Genomic DNA, 22,883 nt, shown 5'->3' with positions numbered 1-22,883 from the left:
GAACATTTCGCGATAAAATTGGGACAATTGGCGACTTGGGGAAATCGTGAACCAAGTGGCGGTAGTGAGCAAACGTCGAACTGATTTGTGCGCCGCGGTCTGTTGATTGAACAACAAATGATTATTTGGATTGACCGATAAATCAGGGAACTATGGAATAATATCGAGAGTTATGTATGTGTGTATGTCGTGCGAACCTTTGCTATGTGTGACTTTGTCGTCTTTTTCTATTAAAAGATATAAACAAACAGAATTTGGCACCAGTACATTACTAGTTTTCTACTTCCATCTGGTTGGAGAATCGAAAAAAAATCATTGTTGATAATAGAAATTGCTATGCTAATAATTTTTTTTTCAATAATTCCGAAATGCAATGTCCGATTGGGCTAATTTTGAATAGCAAACAATGAGACCGCATTCCCCGTTGAATGCAATTTGTTGCGAGTAAATCAGATAATGCCAAGTTCCAAAAAGTGTGTCTACAAAATTTGTCTACACACAAGCATACACACATACAGACATCACCTTAGTTCGTCGAGCTGAGTCGATCGGTGTATAACACTATAGGTCTCTGGGCCTTCTATCAACAGTTTTTTATGTAATCATATTGCCTTTCGGTATACGAGAAAAGCAAATATGTGAAGCTGCAACTTTAATTTAAAAAACACTACAGTACCTCGATATAACGTAACTCGATATAACGTAATTTTTACCTCGATATAACGTAACTTCCCATTTTCAACAGTTTACATTATAAACGTGATTCATGGAGTATAAAAATATTTTTTTCAATTCTAGGCCACTATAGGACCATCCTCAACAGACATAGGGTGGAGGGAAGAATCTAAGATTTTGAGATATTTACGTGACGTCACATTCCAAATGTTCACGTTCCGACATATCCTCTCTATGAGGCTGTCTGGGTTCATTCATTTTTATGCATTTAATTTACATCTTAACAGAAAACACTGAATCAGCAATTCGACGCTTCAATACACATATCCGCATATCTCTAACCTCGAATGCACTCCTCGCTCGCCAAGTCGTTCTGTACCTGGTCAGCCCACCTCGCTTGCTGTGCTATACGACTACTTGTACTTGCCGGATCTGGGGCGAACACCATCTTTGCAGAGTTGCTATCCGGCATTCTTGCAACATGTCCTGCCCATTGTACTCTTCCGGCTTTAGCGTCAGATGCCTACTTATATCATGGACATCGTAATTAAAAAACAGCACTAAAAAGGCTTCAGTGCAGAAATGTTGTTTTGCTATTTCGAACTGGTTTGAGAATTGTTATGAACTTGAGTTCTACTTTCATGAATAAAGAATGGTAATCTAGAATAATATTAAATTAAGGTTTAATCTTATTTATAAATTATTGGACGAATACTGACTGAAGTAATATTCTAACATAAGAAGTAAATATGAAAACAAAAATGAAAAAGAATAGATAAGCAAATAAGAAACAAAAAACAAAAAAGATATCAAAAAAAATAAATAAAAGATAAGTAAGAAAGGTTGGAACACCCTGGTGGATGAATAACATTGATTTTAAGGTGATTATACAATCAAGCCATGTGGTGAATTTCAAATTCACCACACGTTTTTCTACTCCTATTATCAAAAGTTCAAAACCAGCGTAATATTTGTTGTACAATGCTGAAATTAAAGTCGATTGCTTAGTATGAGTAATCAAACGATCTACAGATGTTGCGATCCCCATGGGCGTTGATGTTCTTTCAATTCGTGCTCTTGAAAAATCACTAGAAAAAGCACGTGGTTTCCAAGATGGCCGATTTGTGGCTTTGTTGTATAACCACCTTAAGTTCAATCAAAGTTAATTGCCTATTTCCGGGGATTAAACCACCCGACTTGGACGTTAATTTACAATGTTATGAAAACTCATATGTGAATATGTACGTTATGTGGAAGATATTGATTTGGAAAATGTATTGGGGTAACCTCTTTCCCTTCGATGGGACTCGAACCCATGACCCTACAGTACGCTAGACTGGTGCTTTAACCAACTAAGCTACGAAGGACCTCCGTCGGCCTTCGCAACCTAGAGGCTACTGAACGAGCTCGAGATTCCCAAATTGGACGCATAGTCAAATCACTCGCAATCCATTTCTCAAGCCAATACTTCCACATGTGTATAGTACACGTCCACATTAGAGGAGCGTGAGTATTTAGAATGTCTGGCGGCTCTACACATTCTTCATCAGCAACGGTACTGATCAAGTGAGGTTGTGTGAGCTATTTGCCAGTCGGTCGTCAAGCTCAGACCCGACCGCATTGCGTAGGCAAGAGCACGCAACTCAAGTTCAGTTCAATCAAAGGTAATTGCCTATTTCCGGGGATTAAACCACCCGACTTGGACGTTAATTTACAATGTTATGAAAACTCATATGTGAATATGTACGTTTTTAAAAAAAAATTTGGAGAAAAAAATTTGCTTCGATATAACGTAACCTCGATGTAACGTAACGAAAATAAAAATTGAGTTACGTTATATCGAGGTATGACTGTATATATATAACAATGCTATACCTGTGTATTGGGGTAAATATTTATTATTTTTATCTTTAAATTTTTCGAAAGCATTGGCTTGCCAACAGTAGGTATTTTCCCCTACTACTGTACCAAAAAATGTTCGCTACCATGCCCACCAAATATTTGTTTTTTTTTGTTAATTTAGGGTGTTTAATTTAGAATAAAATAACAACAATAGATGTCTTTCGCCATAATGATTTCAAAAAGTTTACTCCTAGTGTGTCCCTGTGAGTACGCTGAGTTTTTTATTCCAAACGGCTCAGCACCACCCCACTTCTGTTTGATTATGGGTACAGCGGTACCGTGCAACCACTGTACTGAAAGCGTCAAAGAGCGCCCGAAAATACCGATACATTTATTTATTTGCAGAAGATTCATATTTTATAAATTTGTAAATAAGATAAGTCAAGCTTCAATTTCATGAAATTTTTCTATTCAATCTCTTTAAAGTGACGTCATCTATGATAGGGAAAACTCCGGTTAATATGACATTGTCATAAACACCAGCATATTCCAATGCATAATACCCACGTGATGCGTAGCTACAAAGTTAAATACAGAAACCATTCGCTAACTGGGCTAAGACAGCAGCGATTATCGCTCTTTAATGCTACGTTTCAACAGGGCAAGTAAATGGATCAACTCAGTTGAACTCAGTTGACATGCCAAAAATTGAACATGTTCTATCCTTTTTTTCATTTAAGTGAATTGAATGGAAGTATTTACACCCGATGTCCATTTAGTTGTTCTCCAAGTCGCCTGCCCGCCGCGTCCGCGTAAGGTATCCAAAACACTTTGCGTTGATGCAGCGCGCATGTAGCTTAAAAAAGGCTAGGATAACTGAATCAGTTTTAGCCATGCTCCTAATTTGGCCAGTTTCTCGAATAACTCTGGAAATAAAGCAATTATGGCACGCATAGTATCTACAATCGATTGCATATTTTCATCTGTGAAAATCGGGAGCTGTCTAATAATAGAGGTAATAAACCTTAGAGGAAGATTGGTGCTTTGTTCTCGTTCCCAAACATGTTGGGTACACAACTGTGAAACGTACTGAATTGTTTGGCTCCCTAACCTTGTCAGCAAAAGATGTTTCGCCAGTGACGACAGCGACAATCTTTCTCTATAATTTATTGTTGTGCTTTACGACAAAATTACAACTTTCGTGATCATTTTCCAATGATCTCATAGATGTGTAAAATTCATCCGTAGTACAAATAGCACGTGCTATCAAAGCATTCACCGCCAGAATCCAGCACGTGGCAGCAACATTTTCAAAGATATCGAAGTAGCTTTCTTATGTATAGCTATGTTTTTCTTAGGCGACTATCTGGCGTTAATTTTTTGTTGCGACTAAAAATAAACGGTGGAGTAGATTTATTTTATATTTTTATATCATAATGCCTGGTTTACAGTTCGTATTTGAGTGATAAAATGGCCTACTTTTCCATACCAACGAAATTTATGCTTTAATGACCATTATGCAACTCAAATGGGTTGCATAAAAACCATTATAGCACTCATTTCGGTGCTATAATGAAAAACCAACTCCAGAACAGTAGTTAAATGAGTACATTTTACTGAAATAGCTTGGGTAACAGTTCAAATAATTTCAATAGCGTCGCGTATTAAATTAAATGATTTGATGGCCATGACATCAGAATTTTCCAAAGGCAAGTTCATCTATCGCTTCAAGGCTTGTTGAGCAATGCAATGTGGCACGATAACATGTAATATAATTGTTCTTTGCAGAAACGTAAGAATGTACATGTTAAGTAAATCAGTTTGTACCGTTTTGCTACAGATTTATCATATTAAGGCCCATTTTTGTCATTGCAAAAAATAGCGTGTGTAATTTGTAGTCGAAGCTGCCGTGCGTTCATACAAACATGAGGGACATCACGGAAATAAACAAAAGTAGTGGAAAATTAGATTTGAAATTCCAAAAAATGTACAACTTTCTCATAAAAACCCAAATTTATCCCCAAGTGGTGATTATGCCTTTCTTGATTCGATATGTTGGATTCGAATTAATGTTGTAAATGCTGTGCTAATTGCCTACATCTTGGCGGTTAAAATATTTGATGCAACTCTATCACGCTGCTTATAAATTACCCAACAATTGAGTAATTTTTAAGCAATTATTATGAGAGTAATGGATTGCGTCATGGCTAAATTGATTATTGACTTAAAGTGTGCACGTAAACAGCGTATTTGTTAAAAGAAAAATAGAAATATTATTCAAATCGAATGAGTTATTAGCAAACAAAAACAATAGTGTCCAACTAGGAAAGTTTCTCCGTCGAATGAAACTAGTTGCACTCGAATCGGTCAAGTCCTTCTATATGAAACGTGTTTAACAATAAAATATTCCAGGGCTACACACACACACACACACACACACACACACACACACACACACACACACACACACACACACACACACACACACACACACAGTCAGACATGTGCTCAGTTTTTCGAGCTGAGTCGATTGGTATATAACACTATGGGTCTCCGAGCCTTCTATCAAAATTTGGCTTTTGGAGTGAAATTATAGCCTTCTGGTACAACTTTGTTGTACGAGAAAGGCAAAAACCCAGCTTAATTCACCGAGTGGTGATACAGCCTTTCTCGCATTTAGCCAAGACACCAACCTTATACGGCGCTTATATAGTTCGATTCCATTTTCTCAATAACCTTTAAACGCAATGGTCGATCGTTATCAAATTCAATAGTGATCAACAAGGCTTTGTCCCCTGTCGAATGCAACTTGTTGCGAGAAAATCGGTTAAGAATTACTATATGAAAAAGTGGCTAATGTTTTTCGGTTTTCGTGTGCACACACACACATACACACGGACAGACAGACATTTGTTCAGTTCGACAAGCTGAGTCGATTGGTATATAGGTAACATCATGGGTCTCCGAGACTTCTATAAAAAGTTGGATTTTGGAGTGAAATGATAGCCTTTCGGTACAACTTTGTTGTACGAGAAAGGCAAAAACTAATCTACTTTTTGAATTAGATTAGAAATTAGTTTCTAATTAAATAGTGATCTTATATTTAAAAATTCATTTGCTATAAGACACCGTGATTAATAAATTCGGAGAGTTTCAAAATGCAATATTACGCGGAAAATACCACAAGACAGTTGATAGTAACATTGTTATACTGTCTGTGGTATTTTTTCAAAGCACTGTCTGTAGAGAATGACTACGTGTTTAAAATTAACTTCCCTTAACTATTGTGGACAATATACAAATGGAATGAATACTTGTTTCCCACTTTACCGTAAGTCACCCTTGATCTATATAATGTATGAATTTTTGAAGGAATACGTTATTCATTATTTTTTTAATTCTTGAAGACCCGACACGAATCCGTTTGACAAACACAGTTTAGTAACCACTGCTTTCAGTAACCGGTTTGCAATCCAGTCGGAAACATTCATCTATCAGTCGTGTTTATACGTAGCTGCACAACGGTCATAGAGGCCACAAACTGCCTCATAAAGGTTTGCAGTGATTGAACTCCAGAAGCGATTGCATGCGGATCAGGTAATATCTTTATATCGCACTTCAACTTATCAATATATTGATCAGTGAGTACTTTCAGACCAGTAACTATTGAGCCATTCCCAAAATGAGCAGCGGAAAGCATTTGGCCAAAGGTAAGAGATTGACATCAAACAAAACAGTTCACCTCCAGGAAGTATTGATTTTTCATGGAATGTTTGCATGTTGCGCGTGATTATTTTCGGGGCAGGAATGTGAATTCGGTCGGATTTAACCGATGTAAAAAAGTCAGAAATTAAGATGGAGAATAATTTTAGCATCGGTGATGTCATCAGTGGAACAGCGATGTTTTATCGCTTACCTCATATTGTCGACTGTCTGATGCAGAACGCTAGACTGGCACACATTTGTTGGTACAGAGGGTTTGCTTTCATTTTTGAATACCGATTAGGTCAATCTATGACAAACATTTATATTCTAACTAAAATTGGATTTAGCTCAAAATTCTTATATACTGTAGGTAATTACAAGTTTATTGATTTTAATTGTAATGTTTCAAAATTTTGAATTCCTCGCCTTATGAAGTACAACATCTAATGCATTTGGGCTACAAAACAGATTTTTTCTCCAACAAATCCATTTGATATAGTTATCGCAAATTAAATTTATGTATTTACCGGAATATGTAATATTGTATATGTATATGGTTGGCGTTTTACTTCTAACGACATTTTGATTGTTCTCTGAATTCAATATGTTAGGTAACATAGTAATGTAGAGTTTTCAAACATCGTCATCAATGGACACGTCAATACTTGGATTATAGACAACCATTTTTATAACTGTCGATCGATACTAGTGAATAATTTACTAGAATAATGTAGCAAAAAATCCTCAGGAACTTTGTTCATAAAAATAATCCGGAAAATTCTCAATATTTGTTTATACGTGTTGAAGTTGTTATATAATATCCCATTATAATTATGCCCCCCTCCACCATCAAATTTGTTTTTGACAGAATTATGCTAAATTTGAGCAAAACATTTTTTTATTTGCTCTTGGTGTTACATATTTAACAAAACTCCGGTTTTTAACAATGCATTTAACAATAAATACTGCATAATCAGGATCATATTATCAAAAAAATGTGTAATATTGATTATTTCACCAGTCTAACAGAGCATGTGAGACATTTCTTTGAATGACGAAGCAGTAATGAGGTAGACTTAGCGGAATGCATTGGCCTTTCCAAAGTCATGCTTATCAATGTTATCTTTTCTAGACAGGCCTTATATTATTGTTTTGCTATGAAAATTGATACGAGATATCTATATTTTCCCACGTCATTTGTATAACGTATTGACATATTTTCTGCATATTTAAAGAAATGTTACATAATTTAACGATAGGGTACTACAGTACCATTTGAGCAGCGCCCCCTGTTCCCGTCGACAACCTTTAGTATTCGCGCACATTGCAATCAAAATACTTAAGGGATCCAGAATTAAGTATTTTTTTCTTGAGATTAACTAAAATTGTGCATACTTAGGTGAATAATAAAATAACGCACAATGTATGGATTTTTTCAAGGAGGGAGCTCTTATACTAAGGACAGATCTTGTGCCTGTCCGAAAATCGTCTTAAGATCTTTGCCTTTCTCGCACAACAAAGAAAGACAAAAGGAAAGAGCTCTCGAAGACCCATGATGTTGTATACCAATCAACTCAGCTCGTCGAGCCGAACAAATGTCTGTCTGTCCATGTGTATGTGTGTGCACACGAAAACCGAAAAAAACTTGAGCTACTTCTTCATAAAATAATTCTTAACCGATTTTCTCGCAACAAGTTGCATTCGACGAAGCGCAAACCCTAGTTGATCACTATGTATTGAATATAATCACGATTGGTCATTGCGTTCAAAAGTTATGAAGAAAATGGTTGGTTGGTTGATTCGCCTTACCGTGCTTGCAAGAGCCGTAATGTAGGCATTTATTTATGAATTGTATCATATTAAGGTGGGACAAAATAATTGAATCGAGAAAGGCATCGTCACAGTGTGGATTAATCTGGGCATTTCAAAATGTTTATCGGGATGTTTTCAAAACATTAACGGGAGAATCTTTTGAATTTCGCCCAAAAAATTTGAACAACCTCAGGAAATTCTTGACAAGCTTTCTAAAAACATTAATTTTGATTTTTGGATTTACCACGGAAAATTAATTGAAATTTCCTGAGAAATACTCTTCGGAATGTCTGCGGGGAACTCTTAGGCACCCTTAGGAGCTTTCACGGGAAACTCCCTGGAACTTTCAGAAGGAATTCTTCGGCAGTACTGGTAGTTTTCGTGACTGTCATGTGAAAGCGAAAACAGTTGCATTTTCATTTTCAAGAGACCAAATGCAAATGTAGCCGTCTCCCGGTCACCTGTCACATTACAAGCAGTCATGATGGGCATGTTGCTTTGTTTTAAAATCTAAATTTCTAAATAGTTTTAATAGATCTGTGCAAATAATGATGGCTGTCGATAAAATGATTGTATTGTTTTTGATTTTCGAGTTAGAAGCAACATTATTGAAGAAGAAACAGCTTGTTTACAATAGTTTGATACGCTGTTGTTTATGTTTTCTATGAAAGCAGGAGAGAATAAAATGTAAATATTGCGTGACCTCTCTCAATGAAATTGAAAACCTCAGTACTGTTCTTCGACATTCTCAAGAAGAATTCCAAGGAAGTTTCATAGGAAATTCTTCGGAATTTGCACTGATTTCGCGTAAACAATTCGGAATTTCAACTAGAGTTTTTTTTTGGGAATTTTGAAGGAATTTCTTTTTGTTGTCCATGTTCAAAACGAGAAAGGGTTGTGTGAGATACAGATGGCATTGTATTTAACCACATGAGGAGCGCGAACGGGTATGGTGGCCTGGCATGCCAAGCGATATAGAAAATTGGGTCAAAGCATGCATCGTCTGCGCCGCAAACGGAAAACCGGAGAAGCCTACTTCTATGCAACGCACTCCAGCTCCTAAAATGGTCTGGGAGGCTACCGCGGTCCATATTTCAAATTTTGTGGCATCTATATTTTTGTTCTAGTGGAAAACAGGTCGAGGTAAGTATATTATTGCTCGCCCAGTGACCTCCTACATCAACAGCCTCTACTAGGAACCTCTACTCGCCCATTGTAAACCATACATTAGTGACGACCAACATGGATTTATGCCCGGACGTTCCACTGCCACAAATCTTTTGTGCCTTACCTCCTACATCAACAGCAACATGGTGGATCGCAGTCAAACGGACGTTATCTATACCGACCTAACAGCAGCCTTTGACAAATTGAATCACCGCATAGCTATTGCTAAACTGGATCGCCTCGGAATCAATGGTTCTCTCTTGCGATGGTTTCAATCGTATTTAAACGGTCTCAGCCTTACCATGGTTATTGGAGATCATCAGTCGAACCATTTTGCCATTTTACCTCAGGCATTTCTCATGGTAGTCACCTGGGACCACTGATTTTTCTGATCTATTTCAACGACATTCTGACAATCAAGGGACCACGGCTTTGCTACGCAGACGACCTCAAACTGTATCTCCGAATTTGTATCATTGAAGTTGCTGCTATGTAACATCCCGTACTGATAAAATAGTTTGTTATCAGCGGATTCTTACTAGTATTTATCTGCGTTGGAAAAACACAGCCCACGAACATCCATCAGAAAACTATATACTCGCTCATACGCTAGGAGAAATGTCTGTATTAAATTTCTAATCTCGTGTAACAAACCATTTAAAAAAAGCAAATCAGCTCGTAATTTGTCATTTGGCCTTTTTCGTGACGGTAAGATGCGCTGCAGTAATGTCCCACTGGGGTGTAATGCCAGTAAGAATAAGGGGCAGCAGGGACTATGTCCAAGGGCTTGACGATCCCTCCCCAGGCCATCTGCGAGTTGTGGCGCCTGCCTAGGATGTGGTGGGGTTTGACAGTGGGCCCTGCTAAACATCTATAAAAAGCTGCATGAATCCGCAAGTAGGCTCCGCCAAAGCGACCGTGTGCCGCTCAAAGCGCACAAGCCCAAGTCCTGGTGTTAGGTGGGACGCTATACAGCCCTGACACGACGGCCCTCCGACGAGACAGGAGGTTTGCGCAGGCCCAATAAGCCGCCTTTTAAAACAACTATTACGAACGACATAGAAGATAATACGACTCGATACAATCGGCAACGACCTAGGCGACGAATAAAGGATCACGATTGGAAGCTTGGAACATGGAACTGCAAGTCGCTAGGCTTCGCAGGTTGCGACAGGATAATCTACGATGAATTACATCCCCGCAACTTCGATGTCGTAGTGCTGCAGGAAATCTGCTGGACAGGACAGAAAGTGTGGAAAAGCGGGCATCGAGCGGCTACCTTCTACCAAAGCTGTGGCACCACCAACGAGCTGGGAACCGGCTTCATAGTGCTGGGAAAGATGCGCCGACGCGTGATTGGGTGGCAGCCAACTGCGGGAAGTCAAAATCGTCATCGGTGACATGAACGCTAGGAAGGGAGGAAATGTATAGACCGGTCATCGGACCGGATAGTCTGCATACCGTATCGAACGACAACGGCCGACGATGCATGAACTTTGCAGCCTCCCGCGGAATGGTAGTCCGATGGTAGTCCGAAGCACTTTCTTCCTCCACAAGGCCACATGGAAATCACCTAATCAGGTAACGGAAAACCAAATCGACCACGTTCTAATCGACGGTAAATTCTTCTCCGACATCACGAACGTACGCACTTAATACCGCAGTGCGAATATTGAATCCGACCACTACCTCGTTGCAGTATGTCTGCGCTCAAAACTCTCGACGGTGATCAACACGCGTCGGAGTCGTCCGCCGCGGCTAAACATTGGGCGGCTGCAAGACGGTAGACTAGCCCAAGACTACACGCAGCAGCTGGAAGTGGCACTCCCAACGGAAGAGCAGCTAGGCGCAGCATCCCTTGAAGATGGCTGGAGAGATATTCGATCCGCCATTCGAAGCACCGCAACCGCTGCACTAGGCACGGTGGCTCCGGATCAGAGAAACGAGTGGTATGACGGTGAATGTGAGCAGTTAGTTGAGGAGAAGAATGCAGCATGGGCGAGATTGCTGCAACACCGCACGAGGGCGAACGAGGTACGATACAAACGGGCGCAAAACAGACAAAACTCGATTTTCCGGAGGAAAAAGCGCCAGCAGGAAGATCGAGACCGTGAAGAGACGGAGGAACTGTACCGCGCTAATAACGCACGAAAGTTTGAGAAATTGAACCGTTCACGTAAGGGCCACGTGCCACAGCCCGATATGTGTAAGGACATAAACGGGAACCTTCTTATAAACGAGCGTGAGGTGATCCAAAGGTGGCGGCAGCACTACGAAGAGCACCTGAACGGCGATATGGCAGACAACGGTGGCGGTATGGTAATGAACATAGGAGCACGCGCGCAGGACATGCGACTTCCGGCCCCGAATCTTCAGGAAATCCAGGAGGAGATCGGCCGGCTGAAAAACAACAAAGCCCCTGGAGTTGACCAACTACCAGGAGAGCTGTTTAAACACGGTGGTGAGGCACTGGCTAGAGCGCTGCACTGGGTGATTACCAAGGTTTGGGAGGATGAGATTCTGCCGCAGGAGTGGATGGAAGGTGTCGTGTGTCCCATCTACAAAAAGGGCGATAAGCTGGATTGTAGCAACTACCGCGCAATCACATTGCTGAACGCTGCCTACAAGGTACTTTCCCATATTTTATGCCGCCGACTAACACCAATTGCAAGAGAGTTCGTGGGGCAGTACCAGGCGGGATTTATGGGTGAAAGCTCTATTACAGACCAGGTGTTCGCCATACGTCAGGTATTGTAGAAATGCCGCGAATACAACGTGCCCACACATAATCTATTCATCGACTTCAAAGCCGCATATGATACAATCGATCGGGACCAGCTATGGCAGCTAATTCACGAAAACGGATTTCCGGATAAACTGATACGGTTGATCAAGGCGACGTTGGATCGGGTGATGTGCGTAGTTCGAGTTTCAGGGGCATTCTCGAGTCCCTTCTAAACGCGTAGAGGGTTACGGCAAGGTGATGGTCTCTCGTGTCTGCTATTCAACATCGCTTTGGAGGGAGTAATACGAAGGGCAGGGATTGACACGAGTGGTACGATTTTCACGAAGTCCGTCCAGTTATTTGGTTTCGCCGACGACATTGATATCATGGCACGTAACTTTGAGAGGATGGAGGAAGCCTACATCAGACTGAAAAGTGAAGCTAAACGTATTGGACTACTCATCAACACGTCGAAGACGAAGTACATGATAGGAAGAGGCTCAAGGGAGGGCAATGTAAGCCACCCACCACGAGTTACTATCGGTGGTGACGAAATCGAGGTGGTTGAAGAATTCGTGTACTTGGGCTCACTGGTGACCGCCGATAACGATACCAGCAGAGAAATTCGGAGGCGCATAGTGGCTGGAAATCGTACGTACTTTGGACCCCGCAAGACGCTCCTATCGAATAGAGTTCGCCGCCGTACTAAACTGACTATCTACAAAACGCTTATAAGACCGGTAGTTCTCTACGGACACGAGACCTGGACGATGCTCGTGGAGGACCAACGCGCACTGGGAGTTTTTGAAAGGAAAGTGTTGCGTATCATCTATGGTGCACTGCAGATGGCGGACGGTACGTGGAGGAGGCGATTGAACCACGAGTTGCATCAGCTGTTGGGAGAACCATTCATCATTCACATTGCGTAAATCGGAAGACTGCGGTGTGAGTCGGGAACGTAGCCAGAATGTCGGACAGTAATCCGGTGGAAATGGTTCTCGACAACGATCCGACGGGAACAAGAAGACGAGGTGCACAGCGGGCAAGGTGGATCGATCAGGTGGAGGACGATTTGCGGACCCTCCGCAGACTGCGTGGTTGGCGAAGTGCAGCTGAATGGAGAAGACTTTTATGTGCAGCACAGGCCACTCCGGCCTTAGTTTGATAATAAAGAAGCCATTTGATATAACAATGGCGACAATTTCTGCCAAACGAATGTCTCGGCCAAATTATCAATTCGGCCATATGTCCATTTCGACCAAAATACATTTTCAGCCGAATAACCCTTTCTGCCAAACGACATTTTTGGCCAAATAACCTATTCGGCAATTTTCGGTCGTATGTCCATTCGTACAAAACAATCGTTGGTCAAGTTGAGAAACTGAGTTAGTGATCCTCAGTAGAAAGTATAGGATTGATAAATTTACCAAAGCCAAAAACTTTTCTTCGGCAAGAACCAACTGTTTGTCGAAACAAGAAATTTACTCTTAAAATCAACTTCAACTTCACTACTATTATTCTGAACACTTGTGTGCAGAGATGCATTATGAACAAAACATGAGCCAAGAGCGAGCATGGTAGCGAAGGTTCCCTAGGTTTGGAACTATGCAAAAACATACGAGCATGGTTGATTTCTATCCGTTAGATGCCCACGTGTTCCATTACTAGACGAAAAATGATGGCATCTCTTGAATTTGTTTTCCTAGGATACAAGTTGCTATGTTAGGTCAGTGCTCTTGAACAGTGTGCTGTGTTCAAAACATTTTGAACACGAACACGCGTTCTCGTGTTCAAAATGCATCTCTGCTTGCATGTATTTCAGGGCTTTTGTTGATTAAGATCCAGTTTTGTGCAGTACGCAGAGGATCTCTCATTTTGCCTATTCCGTTCGGTCCAAAATAGTACTTCTCCAACAACGAAATCTACGGAGGATCCATAAATCGTGTTAAACCTAATCGATCCACCTTTTAGGTGTTGCGCGTCGTTTCGGTCGTCCAAAACGCGGTCCTCCTCAGTTGATAATCCTGTCCTGCGGAGACACAGAGGTAAAGAAGATCTTCAAACAGCAAAAACCACCTACTAATATGCTTTCCCTTTCCCTAACTAACTACAAGGACGTAGCCGGCACCCTTATTGATTATTTGAATATTTAAGTCACTGAAACATGCACACAGAGAATGCTTAAAAAAACTCCAGACAATCATTCAGTTGATTATTTGTGCAATTTTAGTGATTTTGGTCAATCACGGAGTAGCAACCATACGTAGATATGCGCATGATATGATCTAACATACCTCAAACTTGAAGGTCCATGTTGGGAAAGTCCATTAAAATAGTAAATAACGCTACACAGAACTCATTTCATGAGCATATTGAAATGGAGAAAAAAAGCAATTCCATCGACTATCTTTCAATGTATACATAATTGTTTCGCCCTGAAAAAGCCAAATGGTTAACAGGTAAACTAATTCTTTAACTACTTCAAACACATTCCCATCAAGCACTATAAACAGGGTTCAAATCGAAATCAAACAAGTTTCATCGAATATCTAAAAAAAAATCTATACCACAGTGCTGCAGCCGAACGTATTATTAATTTAAATGCAAAACCTTTCATTGCAGGCTCCACCCCGCCGGTACTGGGCAAGGACGGAAAGCTCCGCCTGTACTCGATGCGCTTCTGTCCGTATGCCCAACGAGTCCACCTGATACTGGATGCGAAGAACGTGCCCTATCACACAATCAATATCAACCTTAGCGAGAAGCCGGAATGGTACTTCGACAAAAACCCTCTGGGCAAGGTTCCGGCTTTGGAAGTTCCCGGAAAGGATAACATCACGCTTTACGAATCATTGGTCGTGGCCGACTTCATCGAGGAAGCCTACTCCGAGAGACAACGGAAGCTTTATCCCAGCGATCCGTTCAAGAAGGCGCAAGACCGTATACTGATTGAACGCTTCAACGGCGCAGTAATCTCGCCGTACTACAGAATTCTGTTCGCAAGTGACGGCATTCCTCCGGGAGCTATTACGGAATTCGGTACGGGTTTAGATATTTTCGAAACAGAACTGAAGAATCGTGGAACTCCGTACTACGGTGGCACTCAGCCGGGTATGTTGGACTACATGATCTGGCCGTGGTGCGAGCGCGTAGATTTACTTAAATTTGCACTAGGAGACAAATATGAACTCGATAAACAGAGATTTGGAAAATTGGTGAGTATGGTGCAATAGGAAGAGGTTCATGTTTATCATATCATTGGCTTTTTCTAGTTGCAATGGCGTGATCTGATGGAAAAAGATGATGCCGTGCGAAAATCATTCCTTTCAACGGAGAACCACACCAAGTTCTTGCAGAGCAGGAAAGCTGGCGAAAATAACTACGATATTCTATTGTAAGCATTTAAATCATTTAAGCAGGAACATTTAGTCGTGGCGTGTTACTTGTATTTGCGAAGTGTATCGTCCGTGTTCCCTACTACAATAACTCGGAACATGATGTAAAGGTAAAACCTGCACTAACAATAAATATGCTGAATTTCTAAGAATAAAGCATTATGTGGAAATACTAACTGGTGCTGTTTTAATTCCAAAAACCAGCACAATTTTTATCATATTCATTCATTACTTACAAATACACAAACTGAGTTAGGACGGAACAGTCGCTTTAGTTAACAATATGAAAGACAGGGAATGAGTGAAATATGATCAGGACAATTTAGTTCTGATTACAACAGTCCATCATACACAATTGTAAGGAGTCGGTAATGAATTATGAAAGAGCTCGAACTGGAAAAAAAAATCGAATCGAATCGAATAAGTACATATTGCTTCTTATGATACCCAACAGATGAAACGGATTAGAATACTTTTCAGCCTTAATCAGTTGCTAAAAAACACTCATTCGATGTTAAGACAACATACAATTTGGCACGCAAATATGCTGCCAGTACTTTCTTGGCAGTAATTTATGTTCTTTCGATACTGAGATAATGAACTTTGAAGTAAAGAAAGTAAACTGCACTTTCTATGCAGAATTTTAAAAAATCTAATAAATTTGAAAAATGGTCAAAATTTGGATTTTGAATATAAACAGGTTTGATGTATTTCAGCTACTTATCTGGACATTTGACGTAGTAGACCGTGCGGCTTGGCGTTGTGCCAAGGGAGACACAGCCATTTTGAAAAAAATACATCGGTAGTGATCGGAAAAATCCTGGCGCTGGAGAGCAAAAGAACATCGCAAATTTAGTAGACTGAGGTTTCAAATTCTACTGAAACGCAAGAAGTCACACCTACAGCTAAAAAAAATCCAGTTCGAAAATCACAACATGTGGTTGTTTGCAACTGGATCAGCGTCACAATCAATCATTTGCTTCTTTATAAAAGTTCCTAAAGATTACGTCGCGGAAGAAATCAAGAAAAACATTACAGCAAGTTCTGCAACTAGTTCCAACGGTAATGATGAAAGGAGAAAGGATTCCGGACTCTATATGACTGCACACTGAAGGTCGAGTAGTACGTTTTTCAGGGAAAGCAGTATCAAAAGCGCTTGAGGTTTGGCCGCACGCATTAGGTTTGCAGAGGGAAGATCAGATGTGATAAATGTTCGGAAAAACATCCTAAATGTGCAAGGAGCATAAACGCCGGGAGCACAATGAGGACAGGAAAGCTACATACGCCGAAGCGGAAGCGCAGTTTCCGAAGTTGAGCATCTTCGAAATCGAGTTAGTTGAGCTGAATGAAGCTAGAGTACAGGGCTCAAGAAGAGAAGCGAAAAGTGGCAGACAAGTAAAAATAAAGACGCAGGGTAGCAGCAAAAACGACTACACTTATCAACTGGCAACGTAAATCAGGGATTCGATGTAATTTCAGTAGAAACGGTACTGGCAAGATTGCGGTAGGACCCATTCAAACAGTTGATGTTGAAGGCTTGGTTAAAATCACTAGTGGGAATGAAATCGCCAAACGTATGCAGTGAAAATCCACGAGATAATCAACAGCTCAAGAACCCAGAACAAGAGGAAAGAATAGTATAAGAAAATAGGAATAACGAATGAAGCGGTAATCTTCCGACATAACGAAGCAGTAATCCTCTAAGACCTCCTGACAACTAATGCCGAACAACATCACCATCGCTTTGCTCCGGGAAATCTGGCTTAAAAAAGATTAGCATTTCAGAATAAAAACTTCGAGCGGGATCCGGAAGAGTGGAGATATTGATTTAACAAGAAATGGGGTTTAAAAATATTAGAATGCCGAATTTAACTATTCTTAAAGCCGTCGGAATTAAATATCACCAATGGAAGCGATCATGTGAACCTAATCTCAGCCCAATTAACCAAGCTATAGAGGATCTAAATCAACTCTTTCGGTGGTAGGAACAACTGGAAGGAGAAGTAGTACTCGGTACATACCTCAACGCATACCACAACACCTGGAACCCGAATTACACAAAGTGTATGAGAGGGAAACTGGTTAACCAACTGACTTACTTACTTGATACTTGATGGGCTACAGCTCTTCGATGAACCTACGCCGAATGGAGTATTCTTCTCCACTGGACTCGATTCTGGGCCAATCGCTTCCAGTCGCCCTGAACATTGAGCGCCCTCAGGTCCTCTTCATCCATCGTGTACGCGGCCTTCCACGAAGCCTGCGGCCTCTTCCGGGTTCTCTACTAAATATTATCTTTGCTTGACGTTCTTCCGACATACGAACAACGTGTCCAGCCCACAGTAGTCGGCCGTGTTGTATAAGCTTAATAATATCCAGCCCTTTATACTGCCGTGAATCGCATATTTGTCCCATATGAATAGGAAACCCAGCAAAGATGGGACAGGTATGCGATTCACGGCAGTATACACCTGGTAAAACTCGTGATTCATGCGACGCCGCCTGATAACGTTCTCCTGTTTACTGTCGAGTATTGTCCGCAGCACCTTACGCTCAAACACTCTGAAAGCTCTCCGATCAGCCTCCTTTAACGTCCATGTTTCATGGCCGTATAAAGCCACCGGAAGAATCAGAGTAGTATACAGCGCGAATTTTGTCTTCGTTTGCAGATTACGGGACTTAAGCTGGTTACGAAATCCGTAATAAGCTTTATTTGCAGCTGCAATACGCCTTTTCATTATCGCACGTCACTTATGTTCCAAGATACACTAATTCTTCTACCACTTAATATTTTTCACCATCCAGCACCATTTCACTACCACCACCACTAATGAACCCACGTTGATTGCCAGCGATCATGTACTTCGTTTCGCTGGTCTCTCTTAAAAAGCGCAAGAGCCTCTTCCACGACACGGCGATCAATTCCGATAATATCGATATCGTCCGCAAATCCCAGGAGCATATGCGATCTTGTGATAATGGTACCGCTTCTTTGCACACCAGCTCTCCTAATCGCTCCTTCGAGCGTAATATTGAACAGTAGATTCAAGAGTGCATCACCTTACTTTAATCCATCTAAGGTAACAAATGACGTCAATATTTCATCCGCAACCCTTACACTTGATTTCGATCCGTCCAACGTTATACGAATCAGCCGTATCAGTTTCGCCGGAAACCCATTTTCAAGCATAATTTGCCATAATTCATTCCGTTTCACTAAATCGTTCGCCGTCTTGAAATCAATAAACAGATGATGTGTCTGCAAGTTGTACTCCTGGAATTTATCAAGCATTTGTCTCAGGATAAACATTTGATCCGTCGTTGATCGGCCCTCACGAAAACCTGCTTGGTATTCGCCGACGAAGGACTCTCCGAGCGGTCTCAATCTGTAAAACAGAATACAGGACATAATTTTGTACGTCGAATTAAGGAGGGTTATCCCTCGGTAATTGGCGCACTCCAGTCTGTGTCTTTTCTTAAAGAGAGGGGGAATGAGGCCGTCCAACCAGCTAGCAGGCTTTTCCTCGTATTCCTATATTTTCGACATAATATGATGCAGAACTTCTTAAAGCTGCTCACTGCCAGGTTTGAGAAATTCAGCCGGGAGCTGGTCCTTCCCCGCAGCCTTATTGTTTTTCAGCTCTTTAATAGCTTTTCAAACCTCATCTAATGTAGGCGACTCCACAGCTTGTCCGTCGTCGCTAATATTTATTCTGTCCACTTCCTCTAATCAACAAAGTGTCGAAGTGTTGTTTCCACCTGGCAGCCACTTCGGTTTTATCTGTCAGTAAATTCTCTTCTTGGTCGTTGCACATGACGGGAGATGGCGCTGTCTTTTTCCGCACGCCATTGACAGTCTCATAAAACCTCCGCATATCATTCTGCTCCATTTTTTCCTGCGCCTCGCTAATCACTTGTTCATCATACTCTTTCTTCTTCCTGCGGTGGGTTCGTTTTTCGGCTGCTCTTCGGCTTCCTCCTACCGATCTCTATTCGATCGGTTACCCAATACCAACATCCGGCTTCTGGCAACGTCGGCTTCTCGTCTGTCACTCTCTGACACTCCACATCGAACCAACCCGTCCTGGGTCGCCAACTAACAGCAGATTCCAAAATGAACCTTTTAAACGATAGAAGTCCAACAATGGATCCAGAAATCGCGACAAGGTGCAAGGTGATTGATGAGGAGTTCGGTAGAGCACATCTGTCAATCCGGATAGGAATTGGAGTTAATATCACAGTCACTCGGCAGACCTGAAAGGAAGTAAATTAAGACAGAGCAATTGGCCTCCTGAACAAAATGAGATCCCAATAGTTTTAAGACCTGGACTACCGTTATACGCATAACTGTCCCATGTATATAGGGAATCCCAGCAAACATGGGACAAATATGCGTATGACGGCAGTGGAGGAAATGCAGAAACTGTGATAGAAGAAGCTTTTAATACGTGGCGAAAACCAGGAAATGAAAATATCTCAAAAAATGGAAGACTGAAACCATTTCAGAACTCTACAAGTCTGAAAGGGAGGCACTAAAAAATTACAATCGCAACAAATCGGAACGAACATACTTGGAGCTGCAGATGTCTTCAAAAAAGAGTTTCGAAATGCTAGAACTCAACAAACAATTTTAGCTGTACAAACTACACTAAATTAATGATTTCGTGTGTGTTACTTCTACGTGAAGGTCAACGATTTACAATGATATGGAAATGCTAATATCATCTTCCAAACTTGGACGTACATGTTCATGATAGAATTAGAGGCGAAAGTATAGAATTGATAGTTCCGTTAGGATACGGCAGGCATGAAGAATGTTTTTATAGAAGTCGATTTGAAAGCGAGCGGAGGGCAATATTTGTGATGGCACATATCACACGACCTTCCTTCTGCCAAGCTCCCGTATGAAGGGGGAGGGAAGAATATCAGTGTGGAAGCTGATATATCTTCACTGGCAAAAGGAAGGTGGTTTGACTTGCTCATATGCCATCGCGTGCGGAAGGATTTTCTATCGACGAGTACTGTCTCCGAATTTCTAATATGACGGAACTATCAATTCTATACTTTCGCCTCTAGTTCTATCATGAACATGTACGTCCAAGTTTGGAAGATGAAATTAGCATTTCCATATCATTGTACAAACTAGTTTTTTAGCTGAAGACGCCAATTTTTGGCGAAATAAGCCCTTTATTAGCTTCCCATGTTTGTTGGGAAGGGCCTATATCAAAGAGTTCATGAAGAAAATTGACGAAAACACACCCCCAAAGAAGTTCGGAACATCCTAAAAGGAATAGACACTTCGCTTACTGGGGATTGACGGAAATCCGACTAATTTTTCAAACAAAGTTCGGTATTTTTTTATGCTTTCAGAAAATAAGCACGAGAATATACCGGTCTGTGATAAAAACTTGAAATCTCCAAAAACAAAAATGGGACAATTTTGCGTAGAAGGGCAGTAACAGTTTGCTGATGATTTTGCGTGGATAATTAGTGGAAAAACACTTGAGCAGGCAGATAATTAGCAGTTTAACTGCGAAACTAGAAAACATGGGATTCATGGCGATACTAATGAAGGGTGCAGTCCTATTCTTTACGAGATAAAACACAGACGTTTTTAAGGTAGAATGAAAGGCCAAATAATTCCAATACAGAAAACGCACCAACACCTGGCATACAATTTGGACAGAAAATAAAAAGGTATAGGAAGCATATTGAGGACGTCTGCACAAAGAAAATCAAAACATTTCCTATCAGGATGACGGAGTAACTCGAACCCGAAATATCACCATCCACGTGATACTATCCGAGACTGGACAAACCTCAATGCATGTGAGGATTGAACACCTAGCAAAGCGAGAGATTACCAGAAGTCAGAACCACTTTCAACCTGAATCAACTGACGAAGCTCGTACATCGTGCAGTAGAAAACGAAGAATCCAACGAATCATACACTGAGGATACTGGCCGTAAGATTTTCATACGACCAAACTTATGAGAATGTTTCATACGAATTGAACTATGAAAATTGTAGGATCCTTTTTCGATCAATTCTAACTTTTTATTGGGTATCCAACAAAACAATTTCTCGAAGCGTCGATGGGCGTGTGGTGTGAACGCACGCCTCCTAATCACGACGTCCATGGTTCGAACGCGGGTTACACTTTTTTTTAACAAACTGGAAATATTTCATAAGATTGTCGTATGAAATGCATTCCATAAGAGAATCGTATGAAAATCATTACAATTTCTTGTGGTGAAATTTCATAGGAGAAACGTATGATGTTCTTACGACCAGTATCCTCAGTGTACTTTCACTACAGACAGACACATGGATGTTTTGATGCATATCCACCCAAAACCAAAGAATATATCCTGGGAACTAAGGCCAAGAACTCTTTAAAGGTGAATCGAACAAGCGATAAGAAAGACAACACTGGACGAGAAATATGAAAAAAAAAAGGAAATACAGCACCAATCTCGACGCTTCTTTTTGCTAACACGCGTGCTCACTGGTGAAAAAAATCACAAAAATAAAAAACAAACCAAATTTCTTTTCATTGGTTGTTTTTGATGGCATGGAAATAGGAGCTATGGGATTAAGTGCCGAACCGTTCCCCTAATTATTAAGTTTTTTTTCAATGAAACTTAGCATAAATATGTGAACCCATGATGGTTTTGAAAAGATAAGGAATAAGATTCCATGTGAACTAGAGGTCGCAGTTGTAACATGTCTCTCTAATGAAATAAATGAACTTTGTTCTGACGGCTCATCTGGTGCCTGCCATTTGGTTCAATCCATGATTGGATACCCTACAACTTGTAACGCTTGGCGATGTAATGCTGTTCTCGGAGGAGTCGTAGGAAAACTTCAAACGCCAACTTGATGAGATAAGCTGTGAGAAAGGACTACGAAACACAAAAATTCAACTATACCTCTCAAACATCGATGGTTCAAAGATCTGATCCTCAATGCCAAGGAAATAAAAACATTGAGCAGAATAAAGATCAAGTCCTATGCAAGCCAAAAAAAAGGGCGTATGGGAATATACCGACAGAGATGAAGAAATAGAAAACATCAAAAACCTACCTCGCTCAAATTGTGTGTGTATATAACATACAAAATTTGAACTCTCTCAGAAATTTTTTTTAAAAAATCTTGCTTTGCGATTTGTTCATTTAAAAAAATATTTGATTTCCAAACTGAATAATACTAAATGCCTGGAAAAGCATTATTTTTAATGACATTAATTAATTTTCATTTATCACGAAATGCGTTCATAAACATTTTATTACGATTAGATATGATTTAAAATATTGCTGTAGTACACACACTTATTTTTTCCAGGAATAACGCCAAAAAGCCTCGTTTATTGAATTATCTGCGATAAAAAACCAATAGTAACAGAAGACTAGCTGGTTTGTCAAATGGAACAATGCTCGTAAATAATGTGCATCGTATCAACAATTCAATGTAATGAACTGAAGTTTTAAACACATTTACCAATACCTAGCAACTCAAATGTAGGTACTCACGTCACTCCCAACTGAAAAAAGTTTCGAAT

The 22,883-nt window shown here is 40.6% G+C and overlaps 1 protein-coding gene across 1 annotated transcript; it reads left to right on the top strand.

The window, feature by feature from the left end:
* The first annotated feature begins 5,963 nt into the window (after window positions 1–5,963).
* On the top strand, window positions 5,964–22,850 carry LOC134211589 (pyrimidodiazepine synthase-like). Its single transcript, XM_062688600.1, has 5 exons — window positions 5,964–6,114; window positions 6,173–6,227; window positions 14,549–15,141; window positions 15,199–15,320; window positions 22,667–22,850. The coding sequence occupies exons 2-5, from the start codon at window positions 6,200–6,202 to the stop codon at window positions 22,707–22,709; spliced, it is 786 nt and encodes a 261-aa protein (XP_062544584.1). The 5' UTR covers window positions 5,964–6,114; window positions 6,173–6,199; the 3' UTR covers window positions 22,710–22,850.
* The last annotated feature ends 33 nt before the right edge of the window (window positions 22,851–22,883 follow it).

The sequence above is a fragment of the Armigeres subalbatus genome, chromosome 2 (genome assembly GCF_024139115.2).
Source record: "Armigeres subalbatus isolate Guangzhou_Male chromosome 2, GZ_Asu_2, whole genome shotgun sequence".
NCBI classification, from domain to species: domain Eukaryota; kingdom Metazoa; phylum Arthropoda; class Insecta; order Diptera; family Culicidae; genus Armigeres; species Armigeres subalbatus.
Note: the sequence above shows the minus strand (reverse complement) of the source record. Positions and strands in the feature narration are given on the sequence as shown.